Source organism: Haliotis asinina, chromosome 2 (assembly GCF_037392515.1).
Source record: "Haliotis asinina isolate JCU_RB_2024 chromosome 2, JCU_Hal_asi_v2, whole genome shotgun sequence".
NCBI classification, from domain to species: domain Eukaryota; kingdom Metazoa; phylum Mollusca; class Gastropoda; order Lepetellida; family Haliotidae; genus Haliotis; species Haliotis asinina.
The window spans coordinates 89,715,721-89,737,580 of NC_090281.1; the positions used below are offsets into that span (position 1 = coordinate 89,715,721).

Here is a 21,860-nt window from a genome sequence, read left to right on the forward strand (position 1 = left end):
TCAGAAAAATAAACATGTATTATCAACAATTTCAATTCAATATTTATACTTGTACTATACGATAAGTTCCCGTGTGTCCGTGTGTGTGAGTGTGTGAGAGAGAGAGAGTGTGTGTGTCTGTGTGTGTGTCTGTGTGTGTGTGTGTGTCTGTGTGTGTGTCTGTGTGTGTGTTGGGATTTTTCACGTGTACATGTTATTTGCAATTACTTGTGTTTGTACCACCGATCGGACAGGTTACTTTCTGTGGGCACGTGATAACATGAATAACTTTAGACAGCATCTCGTATAACTCCCAGGTGCGTATATCATATGATCTGCTATCATTGTTATGAGTATTCATCAGTATGCCGAGTATATCTGATATGTGGTAACAATGTATGTTGAAACCTGTGTTTACTGTATCTTAAAAGATAAATCAAGCATATATTTTTTCGGTTATATTGCAAACCACCTGACTGCAGCTGACAGATAATAACATAACAAGACTGCTGACATTATGAAAACAGAACAACAATAAATACATAAACACTTTATTGTTAACATTGAACGTAAGAAGTGCATTACATTTCTTTAACTTTAGGTTTAAGCTTTCACAGTGAAACATTAGTTCACAAGTAGCTCACGAGACTGACTCAAATAGTTTCTACACATGCAATCTTGTGGGAGCCACAGGCATTGGGAGTGTCTGTGGAAGAGTCAAATAGCAAGGCAATGAGACAGCTAACACTAAGACAAAAACAACAATCAATAAATATACAACTATTTTCTTTTCAAGCTTTTCAACATTAATCATTTTCTTCAACTTAAGTTTAAAATCTTTTAAAGAGACATATTGTGTCACTAATAGTTCACGAGACTATTGTCTTAATAGTTTCTGCACATGCAGTCTTGTGGGAGATACAAGAATCGGAAGTTTAAACCGCTTTGGAAACCTCCAACTCCAACATTTCTCGTACAGTAAGAGAGGAACCAGACCTTGGAGTAGCGTGTTCTCTGACAGTAACTCCGGGAACACATGCATGGCTGCTGGCATGTTTTGCTGAGGTCAGAAAAAAACATGACATAAGATGGTTGTAGTGATGAAGTAACCAACTTTAACAATCCAACCCCGCCTGATGCTCTTTTGTCAGAACTTCTGGTTTAGTAATCCTTGATGTCGAATTCATTTTTGGTTTGGGAAAAGGGCGTTTTGAACAAATTTCCCGAGGACGTCTATTGTATATCTACGTGCAAGAAATTATTTAGATATCAGTAAATACGAGACTGAGGCCATATAACAGAGAGTTGGCAATTTAAACTGTGTAACTAAAAGCGCGTGTAACTAACGGTAGACAACCATTGTATCGCTCCCTGCTAGCCATTGGCCCACTTCGCCCTAAAACTGTAAAACCAACATGTCAGATGGCATATTACACACAATGGGTATGTAGATTATGATACAAAGACCACTGAAAAGTCCACCTTCCGAATAAAACCAGTTGACCCTGCTGTGAATATTAGAGCTAGTTTGACGACCCATGGAGAAACTCACCTGCAGGTGACGTATCGGACTTGCTGTTCCTGGGGTTGGATGACATAACAGCTGCCGTAGAAGCGACCGAGGAAATGAACCGTTGGGGGACATGGCTCGCATCCATTGACGGCCAGACTGACCTGAAACACCGGCTTGGACTTTGACCTGCAGGAACCGAGAACAGGTATTAGAAACAAGTAATGAATTTTTTACTAATAGATATGATCAATTTGACAAATCAGAATCAATTTTCGAACATTTGCAAGATGAAAAGGTTGTAAATATTCCATTTATATGTATTCTTTACCTGGATGTTAGGTCGGGGTTGTCTTCAGGGATTGTGTTGAGGTCCGCGCATTTGCTGTTCTCAAGAGTATTGAGGAACATCTGGATCATCCGATCAGATGAAGAGGCTGATACCTGTCTTCTGGAAATAAATAAAAGGAAGCCTTTACGTGAAAATGTGGAACCTTTGTTCTCATGTCTACATGTCAACTTTGAAACATTTATCATGAGGTCTAAAACCCTTAATAAATTTATGTCAAACGAATAATTATTTCTTGTTAATTTTATAACCAACAGACTGGGATGTGTACTTTCTTCATAATCAGATATATTTATATTTATTATGCATAACAATTACATTAACTTATGCCAGCCGCTGATAGTTAATGCGGTATCAGTCGTATGTTTATGTCATCATTGCTAGAGCATTGTAAGTCATGAACTCACCTGACCGAGTAATATGATCGTGTGACAGCCGACGAATCGTGGGGCTCCAAGCTCAAAACAGTGTCATCTGGAGCCGGACATTGTCCAACAACAGCACAGATCAGCACACATGCACTGAATAGGCGCATAATCTGGAAGCAAGTTTGTAAATTTAGGTACCTATGTACTAAAACATAAATTCATACGCACATTTACATATTTATCAAATATCGATAAAACGAATGAAATATTAAGAAAGCGTTCCACCTTCAGATTAATAAAAATGATTTTATATGATATTTCTAACCTGCTGAATAATCTAGTGAATGTTTCCATTGCCGTCTCTCTTTGTTACCGAAATACTGGCTAACCTTTTACCATTTGACAGATTGTGGCTAATTCCAATCAAAAGTATCAGAGCAATTCATTCCAAAAATAACGTTTGCAATTGCTTATGTGTCAAGTCGGTATGATAAAACAAAATAATCGACAATGTTTCTTGTAAGGTGGTTTTATATGACATAACTCTGCCAAAAGAAACCCGGCAACTTGTACCCACCATTTTGAGATCCATCGTGTCGATTCTGGTTGGTAAGATGCAAACTTCTGTCAGCTTATATGTGAGTTGTCCTGCAGTCCTAGAGATGCTTGCCACTCCGTCTTACCCAGCTTATTATATAGCACATGGTACCCCCCAAAATAACCTTCCACCAATAGGCGTAGAACTTCCTGGTTGTGACATCCGGGTGGCACGTCACTCTGATGATCTTCACAGAGCTATTGAACAGAATTGTAAGAGAATATTTATAAGACGCCCCCACCTTTAAAGTTCTATATATAGATTAAGACGCTCTTGGGCGTGCTCAGTTCAATTCAATGCAAAATGACAGGGAAACAGCATACTAAAATCTTTTTCTGAGTTTAGAAAATAAATAAATTTAGAATATATTTTGATTCGCTATGTCGTGAGAAGTTTTAACAGATAATATTTTCGTGAAATTTGTTTCATTAAGAAAAGTGATTAGATGGGTGGATACATATTGCTTCCTCAAAGTATCTGATCCTTTTCAATGGAAAATATAATGATACTCGTCTGCAATTCTTTCAGAAGTTCATAGCTGGCACGTTCTCTCGTCCCTTGGAATATTATACCAGCGACCCGTCTTAATGCGTAAACAATGTTCAAAATCTCAACAATGGGAATGAAATACGTTTTGGAAAGAGGAGATATGTACATCAAACTTAGGAAACGGCGTGTGACAAGATAAAATGTCGTTGTGCCAGTTTTGGATAAAGTCATCTTTAAGAATGTGTTCAACTTTCGAGACCAGCCGGTCGGTTGTGCAAATTGATGAATTTTCAAAAACATAGGAGAGTCCAGTATTGTCTGATATATATTTCACGTGCTGTAACCAGGGATTATATATTTATTTGTACTTCTGTGGAATGATAAATGATTGTAAATTAAGTTAGTAAGCTTAAAAACACCTTCTTGGTTAGTTAACTTGTGCCAAAAGTTTAATAAACGTTTATATATCAGAAGTCTAATAGGGAAACTTCCTAGTTCCCCATACCGCATAAAACGAGGGGTTGAAATTCTTAATCCTGTAATGTGTAATCCTGTAATTTGTAATGAATTTTCTCTAAAATTTCAAGGTTTTCGAAAGACCCCACTTCAGCACCACAGGTCAAGATAGGTGTTACCATTAAGACAGATCCTACCAATTAACAGTCTAAAGGTAAGTCTAACTTTCTAGCGTTTTAACTGCACTATACATTGCTTTTGAAGCACTATTACTTACAGTTTTAATACTTGAAACGAGTTTTCTGTTTCCATGGATCGTTATACCGAGGTAGGTATAACTTTCAACTCTTTCAAGCAGCTTACCATAAAATTAAATTTAATTTTTTTTGTGCTTTTTGGTGGTCCTCCCACAAATGCAAATGTATTACTATTTTAGTTTTGGTTATTTTCACTTTTAGATTTCATACATTCCAATACTTCTTAAAGGAGTTTAAGCATCTTGTTGTCCCTTTGGTGATTCATCATACATTATTGTATCATTTGCGTATAATAAAACTAACAACATTTTAAACCAAATTTTCGTCTTCAATATAATTTAGATTTGCACCATTACAGCCTGAATGAAGTAAATGAGATTCAATATCATTTATGAAAATGGAAAACTATAGCGGTGACAGATTTTCCCCTTGTCCGACGCCATTGTTACATCAGAGTGCACGAATGTTAGTGCACGATTTCACGGATGTAAACAGTAAGTAACCTGGCTAAAACTTTCATTTCAATATTTGCATTTTTCCTTTTAATAAGTTGTCGTAGATTCATTGTTTTCGTCGTTAAGTGTAATGATGCAGACGACATACACTAGGGCGTGCGTGCGAATTATGATTCATATAGGAAAACTATGAAATGTCTACATATTACATTCCTGTTATACATTCGCAGATCGCTCCTTTTTTATTAAGCTTCAAAATGCATGCAAGTATGATTATAAAGTAATTAGGATTATGAGACCAAGTATAAAGACGTATATTGACAAGTGTCTACATACTGGTGAGTGAACGTTACAAACCAAGTAAATTTAGCAAGTGAAGAAATTTATCGCGCAGTATTTTCACTTCGACCCCGACCTCGTTTAGGTTATGTTACAGGCTGAGTCAAGAAAGCGATATATCCATGCAAAATCCTTTTGGTCAGCAATGTGTAGTAAGCAGTCTTGATTATATAAACTCTACGAAACTTGAACTCCATTTCTATCCTGGAAGCGTGGTTGGGGGCGAACCATCCGATATAGTATATACCACAGGCTTCCACAAAGCTCACTTCGCACACACAAACAACCAATTTAAGCACAAACTACGGAGTCTGGTGGAAATCTGTGCATAGTGACACCGTCACCCGACCCCAAGGAACAATAGACGGCAACACAACAATTCGGCATGTCTTTGGTGACGTCAGCAAAATGACGAGCTTCCTACACATTTTCTACACATTTAACGGGAAATCGTTCCTTCTATGACGTCACTGTAGGGCTCTGGCGGCAGAGTTACGTAATTATAACCTGTCTGCGGTTTCGTTTGCGGGCGAGAGAGAAGCAGAGTGAGTGAGTGAGTGAGTGAGTGAGTGAGTGAGTGAGTGAGTGAGTGAGTGAGTGAGTGAGTGAGTGAGTGAGTGAGTGAGTGAGTGAGTGAGTGAGTGAGTGAGTGAGTGAGTGAGTGAGTGAGTGAGTGAGTGAGTGAGTGAGTGAGTGAGTGAGTGAGTGAGTGAGTGAGTGAGTGAGTGAGTGAGTGAGTGAGTGAGTGAGTGAGTGAGTGAGTGAGTGAGTGAGTGAGTGAGTGAGTGAGCGAGCGAGCTTAGTTTTACGCCGCTTTTAACAATATTCCACTAATGTCACTGCGGGGAACACAAGAAATGGTCTTCGCAGATTGTACCCATATGGGGAATCGAAACCAAGTAACGAGCGAACGCTTTAACCACTAGACTACCCCACCGACCCTGAGGTCCCTTGGATTATTGATTACAATGCAATCTCAATGCCTGCTACCGAGGCTGGCGAGTAATGAGATAAGCGTGTACGTATATGTATCAACATACTGAAAATACTTCATCTGGTGATGTCGGAAGTGTATAAGTGAGAAAAACAGTTGGCCACCACAGAACGAATGAACTCGCCTAATCTCTTTCACTGACCTATATCCTGAATCTATTCAAGTAGACGCACAAGAGCTGTGCGTAAGGCCAACATCCGGGTTAGTACAATGACGGTTAAACACACAAACGAAACACAATCAACAATGAATGAGTTCAGTGAGCCGTCGAGCCGATCAGAGGGTTACAAAGAGAAACGTGACAGTCGACAATGTTGATTTAGACACGAACATATGAATGTACACTTGTATATATTTGCTCATGAGGCGCCCCGTTAGGTTTACTCACTTCACATTCATCATTTAAAAGCTTATGTATTTAACTGAGTTAAAGGAAAATGTTATAGGAAAAAGTCATGGATAAATGTCACAGAAAATATATATTTAATCCTCTTCTCTAGTCATTTACTTTGTTTATACTGTAAGTCTCACGCAATTATTCTCAAGTCATTTGCCAAAACAAAACTAATTCAACAAAAACTGTTACAAAGGGACTTGTTGATAAATTAATCTTGTCTATCTGTGTACATTCCATCTATGTAATTCATCAGTGTTTACACAACAGTGTGCCAATATATAGCCAATCCACCCATGTACATCCTCATCATCATCCGTACATCATCCTTAACCCTAAGGCTATCATGTGTATGTCATCACCATTGGCTTCCATCCTTAATCCCCAATCACGTACATCGTCCTTAATCCCCAATCTGTGTTATGTAAACATAATCTTACCATTGGCTTCCATCATTGTTATCATAACTGTCGGCTTCCTATCAGTACTTCTTTATACTGTTTATACTGGCTTCCAGCTTTTGTTAATTCATTCCACGTGTCACTTATTATTTTTGACCTGTACATATAAAAATAGCTCTGAACCCCATTCTCATTCACCTGATGAAGGAGTAAGCATTAACTCGGAAATGCTGTGTTCACATAATAAAGAAGTTGATATTCATAAAAATCTTCATTCTTAATACAGAAGTAGTTATTTAGTCCTTAAAGGATTATGGGATTAAAAGTCACAAGTCTTATGCTTGTTTAATCAGTCAACCCATGGGATTGTCATAATTCTTTTACTCAAATTGCTGTTGCAAGTGATAGTCTTTTGATCTGACTGCAACGAATTGCGGTGAACACGCAGGTAAATGATATTCCTGATCGGCATGTTGACGATAGACATTTCCTCACACCTGTTGTCGTTCTGGTCTTGAAATTAAAATGAGCATGGCTTAAACAAACAATGCTAAGTGTAAACATGACCCCTTGAGAAAGTGTTTGACTTATGTGAACCCGTGTTCAAGATGCATCCCTTATTATCGTGGCTGAAGACTTTCAACACATACCTCGTATTACGGTTGAACTAAGTTTCTCTTATCTTCAATGTAAAATAACTAAGTGGTATAATGTTGTTATTAGAATATTATATCAATGCGACACACAGCGGAATATTAAGAAACTCAGCTGATAGAACGGCACCGCTCCCGCTGCATGCAGTGCCTCGACTGTTCTACTCAGTCTGCTCACAGTTTCAAAAGCAACAATGTAAAGGCTATGGATATGAATAATTTTTATATGACACGGGATATTGTTTATGAGGTTACGGTTATGGAGATGCTTCACGTTGTCATCTAATTTTCTCTCAGGCTACGGTTATTAGATATAAATATTACTTTGACCAGAAGTGTATTATCGTATGCAATAGGCAGAGGTACATCTTGCCTCTGATACACGAGTTAAGGATTAACATTTGCTATTTTTGTATCATTGGGTAAACAAGTATAAGGTGAAGCACTGCCAGCAACAGAAGTATCTTTCGGAGCACTTGTATCCAAACCTCAGCCCTTATCTTTCAGTCTTTTGTTCACAATATTTGGTACCAAATTCATCCCTACAATGTTATACGAGTCAGATATATACGTCCATAGGACGTTTGTCCACATGACCGTGTGTGCGGCTCTACAACCGTGTGTAAACGACATTAGGAGTCCAAAACTCAATCTCAAATCACACTGGACACTTACACTCATGCAAATTAAAGATATATTAAATGTTGATGTAATACATTTTCAATTGCCAGTTTCACGATATGTTACAAAAACATATATGTTACTCCAGACTTTTCAAAATGGTAAATAGAATTCTCCTTCAAAAAATGTCTTGATGTCATCGTCAAAATCACTGCGGTTATCACCGAATTTCAATGTACATCAACACCTTGGTATGAACAAGACCGTCGAGCAGCGCTTATCACACAGCACAAAATCAACAGTAATCAAAATTACTCTTTGGTCTGAAATACACAACATATTTAACATATACGAAATATAGACAGTCTTTGGCTATCATAAGGCGTAGTTCCCATCATCTTCGTATTGAATATGGTAGATACAAAATGGAACCCAGAGTGGAACGAGTTTCCAAATAACATACACATATATACTTAAACTGAAGATGAGTTTCCAAATAACATACACATATATACTTAAACTGAAGATGAGTACCACTACTACACTGTGTAAATGTTACCGGTTTTGAGCTTTGTTCTATAATACACTTGCATAGAGAATCAAGTATAAGGTACCCACATGGGCACAATGTGTGAACCCATTTTCGGGTGTCCCCCGCCGTGATATTGCTGGAAAATTGCTAAAACTCACTCACTCACTCAAGTATAAAGTAGAAATAGTGACCTCCATGTTCGGTTTTCATGGAGTACGCCTATCAGTGAAGTAATTGTTAAAGTCTTGTTATGGAGATATGTGTTGCAGACAACATGGAAGAGTTTCAGTAAAAGAATTTCGGTCAAAAATGTAAAAGTTCTATATGTGAATATTTCTTTACACTGCCAACATGTTGTAGCCTTCATCACTTTTGGGTAGCCATTGCAGACGACACAAGATGGAGAAGGATTTCATGGCCACACTCCCCTAAGACCTAGCATTGTGTATAGTTTTACCCAATTTATAGATGGATCCATAGGGGGGTTGCAGGGGTGCGCACTCCCCTTTGTCCAGAATTTTTGTGAAATGACCATTGAAACTGAAGTGTTCACCCCTCATTTCTCTCAATAGTATGCATTTCATCCCCGCTTTTCTCAAAGTTTATTATTGCCTTTCATCTTACATTACATTTCAAACCACAGGAAGACAAACGTTGTATGTCAGGATAATTATACTCTGTGTGCTCCTGCGTCCAAGATGGATGACTGTTGTTGAGGGGTGCATACTGCCACCATTTCCTTTATTGATGTAATAGTGACTCATGTATTAAGATTGCTTTTGTGCAGCGCTCCCTTTATAACGCAATAGTGATATCTTTGTAGTGATTTGTGAACTTAATTTTAAGTTATAACTGCAATTTCTTTGCTGTTTGGTGCTTTCACACTCAGTTTGTTATGGACTGATTCACGGTTTCAACCTGGGAACCATCATATAAATGAATACAAACACACATTTTCAGTGTTTAACCTATTACATTTCAAAGCTCCATAACGTTTAAGCGCTCCACTACATTACAACAACGTTTTAGTTTTCTACAAATGTCTGCATACATGCGTGTCTGTGACTGTGTGTGTCTGTGTGCGTGCGTCTGTCTCTGCGTGTGTGTGAGTGTCTGTGCATCTGTGTGCGTGCGCGTGTGTCTCTATCTGTGTCTATGTCCGTGTACTTCTGGAACATATGGTAACTCTAAATTCATACAAACATCAATTTCGTCAGAAAAATAAACAGTCATGTATTATCAACAATTTCAATTCAATATTTATACTTGTACTATACGATACGTTCCCGTGTGTCCGTGTGTGTGTCTGTGTGTGTCTGTGTCTCTGTGTGTGTGTGTGTCTGTGTGTGTGTGTCTATGTGTGTGTGTGTGTGTTGGGATTTTTCACGTGTACATGTTATTTGCAATTACTTGTGTTTGTACCACCGATCGGACAGGTTACTTTCTGTGGGCACGTGATAACATGAATAACTTTAGACAGCATCTCGTATAACTCCCAGGTGCGTATATCATATGATCTGCTATCATTGTTATGAGTATTCATCAGTATGCCGAGTATATCTGATATGTGGTAACAATGTATGTTGAAACCTGTGTTTACTGTATCTTAAAAGATAAATCAAGCATATATTTTTTCGGTTATATTGCAAACCACCTGACTGCAGCTGACAGATAATAACATAACAAGACTGCTGACATTATGAAAACAGAACAACAATAAATACATAAACACTTTATTGTTAACATTGAACGTAAGAAGTGCATTACATTTCTTTAACTTTAGGTTTAAGCTTTCACAGTGAAACATTAGTTCACAAGTAGCTCACGAGACTGACTCAAATAGTTTCTACACATGCAATCTTGTGGGAGCCACAGGCATTGGGAGTGTCTGTGGAAGAGTCAAATAGCAAGGCAATGAGACAGCTAACACTAAGACAAAAACAACAATCAATAAATATACAACTATTTTCTTTTCAAGCTTTTCAACATTAATCATTTTCTTCAACTTAAGTTTAAAATCTTTTAAAGAGACATATTGTGTCACTAATAGTTCACGAGACTATTGTCTTAATAGTTTCTGCACATGCAGTCTTGTGGGAGATACAAGAATCGGAAGTTTAAACCGCTTTGGAAACCTCCAACTCCAACATTTCTCGTACAGTAAGAGAGGAACCAGACCTTGGAGTAGCGTGTTCTCTGACAGTAGCTCCGGGAACACATGCATGGCTGCTGGCATGTTTTGCTGAGGTCAGAAAAAAACATGACATAAGATGGTTGTGTTGATGAAGTAACCAACTTTAACAATCCAACCCCGCCTGATGCTCTTTTGTCAGAACTTCTGGTTTAGTAATCCTTGATGTCGAATTCTTTTCTTTTTTTTGGATTGGGAAAAGAGCGTTTTGAACAAATTTCCTGAGGACTTCTATTTTATATCTAAGTGCAAGAAATTACTTACAAATCAGTAAATACGAGACTGTAAAGATTTTGTAGGGCCTCCAATGCATTCCTCTAGTTACTCGTGCCATTAGCTACACACTCTTCTCATCTCATAGGCAATTACCATGAGAGTTCAGAATGGAATGACCCATACTTGTGTATGACAAATATGACAAAGCTCTATAAACGCTGGACTTAACTTCGTTGTGTATGTCTTTAAGATATGTTACAGCCTTTTTTATGTTATTGCCGTACATACATAGTTTCATCCCATCCCTTCGCCATGACCATGAGGGGAATACTTCCTTCCAAAGCCTATTATGAATGCGAGGAATAATCTTATCTACATTATAAAAGGGATCCGCTTGCTAAAGTACACTCATTTCTTTGCTATAATCTGAAACCAGCTTCAACTTGATGAAATTGCTACACATTAATGTCTCAATTCAGATCAGTTTTTTTGTTTGTTTGTTTGTTTTTAATCTCGCAATAACAGTTTTTTACTTCGGAAACACTGTTACAACCGTACTTAAATGGTAATTGCATATTCCTATTGCACAGTTCTTTGGATTTTAGCTGTACCTTCCGAATGAATTGATAACACTTCTTCTGAAAATATTCCTGTATTTCATCCAGAGTGGCTATGAATACTTACTAAACAAATGGTTAAGTGTTGGAAGTAGTAGTGACTAAACACAACATTTCTACCCAAGGGTCCACACTGACATTTCCTTTTCAATTGTCTCAGTCTTTTTGTTATAATTCAACTCTGTCATATTCTGTAAATCAGCCTCATAGTTTATACCAACTACTTTAAACTGAGTCTGTGACTAGTCCATTTTCCACTCGCAGCGAATGGAATAAACATGTAAAGACCTTCGCATTGTATGAAGGGAGTTGGCTTGGCTGGCAGTCCTTCAGCTCATCAGTATGTTACCTACTTGAACCCAGAGGCCATATAACAGAGGGTTGGCAGTTTACAAACTGTATAACTAAAAGCGCATGTAACTAATGGGAGACAACCATTGTATCGCTCCCTGCTAGCCATTGAAAAGTCCACCTTCCCAATAAAACCGGTTAACCCTGCTGTGAATATTAGAGCTAGTTTGACGACCCATGGAGAAACTCACCTGCAGGTGACGTATCGGACTTGCTGTTCCTGGGGTTGGATGACATAACAGCTGCCGTAGAAGCGACCGAGGAAATGAACCGTTGGGGGACATGGCTCGCATCCATTGACGGCCAGACTGACCTGAAACACCGGCTTGGACTTTGACCTGCAGGAACCGAGAACAGGTATTAGAAACAAGTAATGAATTTTTTACTAATAGATATGATCAATTTGACAAATCAGAATCAATTTTCGAACATTTGCAAGATGAAAAGGTTGTAAATATTCCATTTATATGTATTCTTTACCTGGATGTTAGGTCGGGGTTGTCTTCAGGGATTGTGTTGAGGTCCGCGCATTTGCTGTTCTCAAGAGTATTGAGGAACATCTGGATCATCCGATCAGATGAAGAGGCTGATACCTGTCTTCTGGAAATAAATAAAAGGAAGCCTTTACGTGAAAATGTGGAACCTTTGTTCTCATGTCTACATGTCAACTTTGAAACATTTATAAGTACGATCCCGAAAACAATTGCAAATGTTTTCATAAAAACAATAACCCGAAGATACTCACCATAACATGAGGTCTAAAACCCTTAATAAATTTATGTCAAACGAATAATTATTTCTTGTTAATTTTATAACCAACAGACTGGGATGTGTACTTTCTTCATAATCAGATATATTTATATTTATTATGCATAACAATTACATTAACTTGTGTCAGCCGCTGATAGTTAATGCGGTATCTGTCGTATGTTTATGGCATCATTGCTGGAGCATTGTAAGTCATGAACTCACCTGACCGAGGAATATGATCGTGTGACAGCTGACGAATCGTGGGGCTCCAAGCTCAAAACAGTGTCATCTGGAGCCGGACATTGTCCAACAACAGCACAGATCAGCACACATGCACTGAATAGGCGCATAATCTGGAAGCAAGTTTGTAAATTTAGGTACCTATGTACTAAAACATAAATTCATACGCACATTTACATATTTATCAAATATCGATAAAACGAATGAAATATTAAGAAAGCGTTCCACCTTCAGATTAATAAAAATGATTTTATATGATATTTCTAACCTGCTGAATAATCTAGTGAATGTTTCCATTGCCGTCTCTCTTTGTTACCGAAGCTAAATCTCAATACTGGCTAACCTTTTACCATTTGACAGATTGTGGCTAATTCCAACCAAAAGTATCAGAGCAATTCATTCCAAAAATAACGTTTGCAATTGCTTATGTGTCAAGTCGGTATGACAAAACAAAATAATCGACAATGTTTTTTGTGAGGTGGTTTTGTATGACATAACTCATAAAACTGCAAAAGGAAATCCGGCAACTTGTACCCACCATTTTGAGATCCATCGTGTCGATTCTGGTTGGTAAGATGCAAACTTCTGTCAGCTTATATGTGAGTTGTCCTGCAGTCCTAGAGATGCTTGCCACTCCGTCTTACCCAGCTTATTATATAGCACATGGTACCCCCCAAAATAACCTTCCACCAATAGGCGTAGAACTTCCTGGTTGTGACATCCGGGTGGCACGTCACTCTGATGATCTTCACAGAGCTATTGAACAGAATTGTAAGAGAATAATTATAAGACGCCCCCACCTTTAAAGTTCTATATATAGATTAAGACGCTCTTGGGCGTGCTCAGTTCAATTCAATGCAAAATGACAGGGAAACAGCATACTAAAATCTTTTTCTGATTTTAGAAAATAAATAAATTTAGAATATATTTTGATTCGCTATGTCGTGAGAAGTTTTAACAGATAATATTTTCGTGAAATTTGTTTCATTAAGAAAAGTGATTTGATGGGTGGATACATATTGCTTCCTCAAAGTATCTGATCCTTTTCAATGGAAAATATAATGATACTCGTCTGCAATTCTTTCAGAAGTTCATAGCTAGCACGTTCTCTCGTCCCTTGGAATATTATACCAGCGGCTCGTCTTAATACGTAAACAATGTTCAAAATCTCAACAATGGGAATGAAATACATTTTGGAAAGAGGAGATATGTACATCAAAATTAGGAAACGGCGTGTGGCAAGATAAAATGTCGTTGTGCCAGTTTTGTATAAAGTCATCTTTAAGAATGTGTTCAACTTTCGAGACCAGCCGGTCGGTTGTGCAAATTGATGAATTTTCAAAAACATAGGAGAGTCCAGTATTGTCTGATATATATTTCACGTGCTGTAACCAGGGATTATATTTTTATTTGTACTTCTGTGGAATGATAAATAATTGTAAATTAAGTTAGTAAGCTTAAAAACACCTTCTTGGTTAGTTAACTTGTGCCAAAAGTTTAATAAACGTTTATATATCATAAGTGAAATAGGGAAACTTCCTAGTTCCCCATACCGCATAAAACGAGGGGTTGAAATTCTTAATCCTGTAATGTGTAATCCTGTAATTTGTAATGAATTTTCTCTAAAATTTCAAGGTTTTCGAAAGACCCCACAGGTCAAGATAGGTGTTACCACATTACGTCAGATCCTACCAATTAACAGTCTAAAGGTAAGTCTAGCGTTTTAACTGCACTATACATTGCCTTTGAAGCACTATTACTTACAGTTTTAATCCTTGAAGCGAGTTTTCTGTTTCCATGGATCGTTATACCGAGGTGGGTATAACTTTCAACTATTTCAAGCAGCTTACCATCCAAATAAATTTATTGTTTTTGTGCTTTTTGGTAGTCTTCCCACAAATGCAAATGTATTACTATTTTAGTTTTGGTTATTTTCACTTTTAGATTTCATACATTCCAATACTTCTTAAAGGAGTTTAAGCATCTTGTTGTCCCTTTGGTGATTCATCATACATTATTGTATCATTTGCGTATAATAAAACTAACAACATTTTAAACCAAATTTTCGTCTTCAATATAATTTAGATTTGCACCATTACAGCCTGAATGAAGTAAATGAGATTCAATATCATTTAAGAAAATGGATAACTATAGCGGTGACAGATTTTCCCCTTGTCCGACGCCATTGTTACATCAGAGTGCACGAATGTTAGTGCACGATTTCACAGATGTAAACAGTAAGTAACCTGGCTAAAATGCTCTTTACCGGGCGCAGCACCAGCCATTTACCACCCTTTACGATCCTTTGAGTTAGGGTTTGGGGTAAGGGTAAGGCACCCTTTACGATCCTTAGGGTTATGGTTAGGCACACTTTATGATCCTTAGGTTTTGGGGTAAGGGTTTTGCTTGGGGTTAGGGTCTGGTACCCTTTCCGAGGGAGCGCTAAATAATTTTAGAAAGTACGCCAGGTAAACTGCTCACAAAATAAATTATTTATTCGAAGGTTTTAATCAAATTAAGTTTACTTAACAATTCCTTAACAATAATGCTTTGATAATAGTTTTAGTACTTTAAAAACCATCTACTTCTGTGGAATACCATTCAAATCACATAAGACGTATGGCCATTTAAAGTGATGTTATGTCATCAATATATTTATATTTGTGAAGATTGGTATGTTGCTATTTTGTTCTACGTTAGAAAATATGGGAAAGTATTATTTTGTAGGTGGATGGAGGTGGATAAAATGTGAGAAGGCAAGCAATAGTTACAAACATGCAAGATGTATACTTCACAAAGGTCCTACAACAAACTTTCTACGTATGTGTGAGGATGAGCATAAAATTCACTTTCTCACGACAAACTAAAGGTGCTGTACACGAGATTGATTACTGTCATCAGCTTTGTCATCATTTTTTGGACATTATGCCTGGTTGAAATACAGAGAGAAAAACAAATTTTACGTTTTGTTTAAATGCCAAATATCTTTGCGCGTATTATGTATTAGAATGGTACATGCTGTGAAAGGAATATTGTTTACGTTGGTTACTGTATTAACATTCGGAATGGAGAAGAAGAACTTGAGAATCGGCTAAGGAGCAGCATGGATGGACGGGCTCTGTGACAGTTCTTTTTGTCCACGAGTCAGAAAAACCAATACTGGAATCGATTCATAGACTGACATACAGAAATTATATTACAGTTTTGCTCGGTACATAGACACAATATACTAACAGCTCTTTTTGATTAACATATCTCATATCAAGAATGAGGACTATGATTTATGGATATACAACGTCTTTTATTCAGTGAGTGCGACGTTGTGGAGGAATATATACATGAATTGTTGTTACACGGATGAGAAGACGATGAGTTGTTTATACAATTAATGGGGCTGATGTACACAAGCTGATGGGAAGCCAGAAGTTAAAAAGGAGTGGTGTACACGGGATTGGAAGCCAGTAGGGTGTTGTTGTAACAAAGTGGATTGAAGTGCAGAATTATTTTATCAAGTGATGATATGCGAGTGGGATTTCCTTACATTCATGCACCATAAGTAAAACACTTCTATATCTTACGACTGTCATATGTATTATTGATGTTAACGATACCGAGCAATGTTCCTTCTTATTATGGAAACAATCCAAATACTTGTTGTTTAAAAGCCGATCTTAACGCTCGTTGCTCAAGAGCTAGCAAGTATGGAGATGTGATTTCATTATCATTCTTTCAAGTACATGCATTGACATACTAAAGCACAAATATCCCAACGTCCACGGGATAACTGACAAGACAAAGCTGACCACCGTCCCTTAAACTGACCCCTTTCTGTAAATATTCAGTAAATACACAGGAGCCGTGAGCTGGGACAAAAACGGACTAGTATAATGGTTGATACATACGCACTACGGTACAAAGAACGCTTTCAGTGAGTCAACGAACCGATGAGAGGCTTACAAAGAGAAACGTGACTGTCCGGTCAACCGGGAAGTTTGGCCACCCGGAACTGAAACTCATATCGCTGATTGGTTGCAGCCAGTGTTGATTTAGAACATCAACATATTTCAACATTTATTACCAAATTGGAGCAACTTCCTGATCAAATATAATCATATCGGCATGGTCTGAATACGTTTACACTAATTCAACGTTGTCTCTTTTCGCCTACCACACATTACAATCTTTCCAAATATATAACTGTTACATGTTTTGTATTCATTTTATTTCTTGTTACCCACGGGGTGCTCTACTAACAGGATCTCTTTGGACTTAAAAATACTGAATGTTTCGTTTTATGAAAAACGAAAATATAGCTACTCTCAGTGGGGCGCAAGTATAAACGCCGAAACGTCGCATACTACAAAACAAGAAAGTTTACATCCATAAATCATGCTTTTCCTGCACATTCCGGAACTTGAAAACTCAATATTTTGAAGCAGTTTTACGAAGAGCATCTATTTGCTTGTAACGTATCTGTATGCAATAAACAAGAGTTGTCATTCATAAAGTTGGCTGCTTCATCACTGACGTCATCACAGATGAGTAACTACTAAACTACTTATGATTACTCAGTAATTCTTTGGAGAGCGCCCACCCGTTCGATTTCAAAACTATGGACGACTTATGCGTAATTAAATTTGTCAACACTTAACAAATGTAAGTCCTATTTCCGCTAAAACTAAGCAACTCATACCTACACATTGGGTGCATAAGATGTTTTGAATACACATTATGGCGTAGATTATAATGTCGTAATCGAGTGAATCTATGTCGAAATGTCGCCTATGCAGAATAGACTATAGCCTATAGACCCATCTGTCATACGCGTACATCTCTCGCTGTATATTTCAGGAATGGCGAAAAGGCTGACTGACGAACTTCGATTTTGCATAATATAGATATCGTAGTATACACGTGTGTGCTTCTAACAGAACTGTCTGTAAAGATGTGTATGTGGAACAAAGAGAGTTCACTATGCCATTGAAAAAAATGTATTGCCGTCAAAGTTCAGTATATACCCATGCTTGATGGTGGACAAATTATGTAAATGTTGATACCAAAGTAATGTATTTTATATACCAGTATCACAACTGAATTTTTGCAATGTCTCGTCAATTATTCTTAGCCTAGTAACATTTGAAAACTTTTGATGTTTAGTCTTCGTTTTTATCAGCTACAGTTTTCAAATGTATAGCTTCAGTATAGAGTACAGGTATGCCAGTTTATATACTATGTTGTGGAAAGGGAAGTGTCATTTTCCACAACACGACGGCCAATCCTTATTCTTATGTAATCCGTGTGTCATGTGTCCCTCTGAAACGTTTCAAACCAACATTTCTGACTGCCTGTGATTGGTGACATCGTCCTGTGAGAGTGAACATTCACTATGTGAACAGTCAAGACATATTTATCACTGTGACAATCGTCGACCATTTACTATTGACATGTCAACCTTACCTGTAAAACGTGACGGTGTGCATTGGACCGTGAAGTGCCTCGCATTCTTAGCTTCACTCGTTCTCAGTCAGTGTGCACGTTTGTGATCATGGAAATCGGAAGATATGTGTTGTTTTGGGTTTTTTTATCTGAACACAATTACTTCAACATGAAAACAACTAGTGTCATTTACTACTGCTTGGTGAGTACTTGATGAGCCAGCGCAGTGAACGCGTTTGTGACAAGCAGGCGGGACATGTAATCTGGACGAATACACTTGGTTGCTACAGGTGATTAAGCACATGCAATTGTGGAATGCTGTAAGGGACATTCTCGAGAATGTCCCTTACAGTATTCCATATGCAATACATCCTGACCGTGGCGTGAAATCAGTACCACTACTGTTTAACACGTGTCACGTAGAACGATTTAGTTCAGCAAGACACCATCACGACACGATTTGCACGAGGAAATTGAACTTTTCAATATTTAGATGACAACCTGTTTCCCTCTTGTTTCAAATGGAATGTTTCCATATATGCAAATTGGGGTCATTTGTCAGGTCGTGGCTCATCTAATACTTGTCAAACAGTAGACCTATGTACAGAATGATAGGATTCAATGTCTTATGGTCTGTTATTAGCGGCGGGGGTATTTTCTAGTTCATTTCACATCACACAAAATATTGAATGTTACATATTTGTAAACATATACCACAACTTTTAATTGTTTTAATCGTCTGCTAAAATCCTTTAACAGACTAAAGTTAGTCAACCCCTGTACTTTATAAACCGGACATTGCACCGTTGCAACAACCATTTCTCTCGATGTACAGTTTTCGCCGCAACGAGGGGCGGTCGATCGCAGGTAAGTTAGCGTATTATTTCGTTCCAACGTTTAACCCTTTCTCTGTAAATTGAAAATATGGACTGAGACGAAGACCCTAGCACAAAGATTATGTCATGTCATAAAGCATGCTCCCTAAAACTGAGCTTCCAAAACACCTCTCGCAAATCACCCGAAGATCGAACATGAAATACCACTTTAGTGGCTGTGTACGAAAATAATATTTACCCTAGAATGATTTGAATGATTTACAATGAAAGGAATGAGTGTTTCTGTCATGGTATCAGTAAAGCATACCGTTGCATAACATAGTTTAAATGGAATTACGCTGAAAGGAAACGGTACACGTAATGGTAGTTGACAACTATTATTTGGGTGTATTTTCCCCGCTTCACTGGTAGCTTTATGAGCAATGTCTTGGCAGTTACATCTTCATGAGTTATGGAAATATTGACACACCTATAAAAATAATTCAGAGATGGATACTGAGAATCAAAACAGTCAAGCGCATCGTCCGATACTTAAGATTTGACTATAAGCACTGTGAGAAAGAAACGAAAAGCTGATAGCACCTACACATGTAATGTAACAGATGTTATATTGACCACTTTCTGTGTATGGTTTAATAGATAAACAAAGCACAAGGGCTACATATCTTGGTATGTTCTAACACCGTTATTGAGCAGGTGATGGACAGAATATGGATTGAGTGAGTGAGTTTATAGTCTTACGCAATTTTCCCGTTATATGGCGGCGGTGTCTGAAGTCCAAATACGGACTCACACTTCAACAAAGAAGTGTCTATGAAAATAAAAGTTCACAAAGTTTGGAACAACAGGTCAAACATCACTAGTCATCATGGCATTTGACCTGGTGATTTTCTATATAATGATTAATTTCTCTTAATGTTTCTTTTCGTCACAGTAATAGCAATGGATTGCAATACTTGCAATACATGCGGTATATCCTAGATACCTGCAACGAGAAGCACGAATACGCGTTGCGTTTTGTTTTGTATATATACTAGCCACATAAAGAAACTGTGCATTGCCAAAATATTATCCCAGCTGATAAGTACGATAACAATGTCAAAGGTACATATACACTTTAATGGAGCGATCATGAGACCATATCAAGTCGGGAGTCCATGGTCAAACGCCCATGTCACAAACTCAATAACGGGTATTTCCACCATCGGCATTGAGAACAGCAGTGCATCGACGACGCATAGAGTCTATCAAACGTGCAAGGAAGGTTTAAGGGATGTCACGCCAGATTCGCTCAAGTTCTGTTTTAAGGTCAAGGACGTTATCTGGCGGATAAGGAAGACGGCGTAGACGTCGATCCATTTCGTCCCAAACATGTTCTATCGGTGAGAGATCCGGTGCATTTGCAGAAGGCAGAAACTCAACGTTGTGGTGTTACAATAAATCCATTGCAACCCTTCCTGTATGACGGTGGCATTATCATAAATGCAGTACTGCAGAAATCAAAATGGATGTATGACAGTTAATTGCTCTAATTGATGAACTAAAATACTGTCAGAAATAGAAAAAAAAATGTTTTTTCACGTTTACCTCTACAATATATGTAGTTGATATACGAAAGTGTGAAATACGGCGGCTAGTAAAAAAATGCTAGGCCTTCTAGACTGGTGACACCAACTAATCTTAGGCGTGGTGTTCGTCGGGAGTAGCATGGGAGTAGTAACATAGAAGTCTATTACTTTGATATAAACAATTTTCAGTGTTTGTTTGTGATCTCTCTCTCTAATGTGGTACACTCACTCACATCGATAATAAAAGCTTTCTCTGTTGCATTCATTGATCACTTCTTGTTCTTCCTCTGTCAAGGCATGGCGCTTTAATTCAAGTGATCAATCTGAATATATTTTGCAGTTTTCTTTGCCAGATGAAATACACTGTCACTCTGAATGCAGTTACAAAGCCTGCACCTTCCAAAGATGGAAAACTAATGTGATGAGGTTACCTAATGCGCAGATCGATGCTCGTGCTATTGGTCACTGGATTGTCTGGTCCAGACTCTATTATTTACAGACCGCCACCATATAACTGGAATATTGCTGAGTGCGGCGTAAGACTAAACTCACTCACTCAATCCATACTCTGCCCATCACCTGCTTGATAACGATGTTAGAACGTACCAAGATATATATGTAGCCCTTGTGCCTTGTTGATCTATTAAACCATATACAGAAAGTGGTCAATATAGCATATGTTATATTTGGAATACTCGTACTCCCATTCGGGATTCGAACCTACACTCTCACAATCTCACATATACCTCTATATTGTCTTGCACTACATTTTGTATTGCAGAGTTTGCAATGAAAACTATGTCTGAAAGCACGTGCATGTTTGTATTTACACGCAACATTTAGCGTGAAATAATTATTCACTCATTCTCACTCTACATGCATTTTACGTTGTTGCATTATTGGAAGTGCAAAAATATTGAACCTCTTCACAAACGTTACTTTGGAAATAAACATACAGTGAATATCTTGTATTAATTTACCATTACCATTTTCATAATACAAAAAATATGTTACTGCGATATGTAAAAACATCACATTTTAGTTAAAAGTTGTATGTCGACAGCGACGGTGGGCATGTTTTTAGAGAGAAAAAAATCATCAAAGTTAAAAAAATGTTTCTTTTTTATAAGCTTTAACTTATCGGTCATGCTTTCTGAAGACATTAAGCATCAAAACCATTTGTTGTTATTACTTGTTAAACTTTAAATATGTAAGGAAGATACAATCGTATAACAGTATAGATAAGTGGGCATTACTTTG

General features: G+C 37.7%; 2 protein-coding genes across 2 annotated transcripts; both read right to left on the minus strand.

The window, feature by feature from the left end:
* Nucleotides 1-563: 563 nt before the first annotated feature.
* LOC137272985 (uncharacterized) lies at nucleotides 564-2,858 on the minus strand. The gene is made up of 5 exons (XM_067805424.1): nucleotides 2,784-2,858; nucleotides 2,246-2,376; nucleotides 1,821-1,940; nucleotides 1,532-1,678; nucleotides 564-1,039 (listed from the first exon to the last, which is right to left on the minus strand). Exons 1-5 carry the CDS (start codon nucleotides 2,796-2,798, stop codon nucleotides 865-867), a joined length of 588 nt encoding a protein of 195 aa, XP_067661525.1. The 5' UTR covers nucleotides 2,799-2,858; the 3' UTR covers nucleotides 564-864.
* Nucleotides 2,859-10,230: 7,372 nt separating this feature from the next.
* LOC137272098 (uncharacterized) lies at nucleotides 10,231-13,380 on the minus strand. Its single transcript, XM_067804459.1, has 5 exons — nucleotides 13,299-13,380; nucleotides 12,743-12,873; nucleotides 12,251-12,370; nucleotides 11,962-12,108; nucleotides 10,231-10,324 (listed from the first exon to the last, which is right to left on the minus strand). Exons 1-5 carry the CDS (start codon nucleotides 13,311-13,313, stop codon nucleotides 10,231-10,233), a joined length of 507 nt encoding a protein of 168 aa, XP_067660560.1. The 5' UTR covers nucleotides 13,314-13,380.
* Between the last annotated feature and the right edge of the window lie 8,480 nt (nucleotides 13,381-21,860).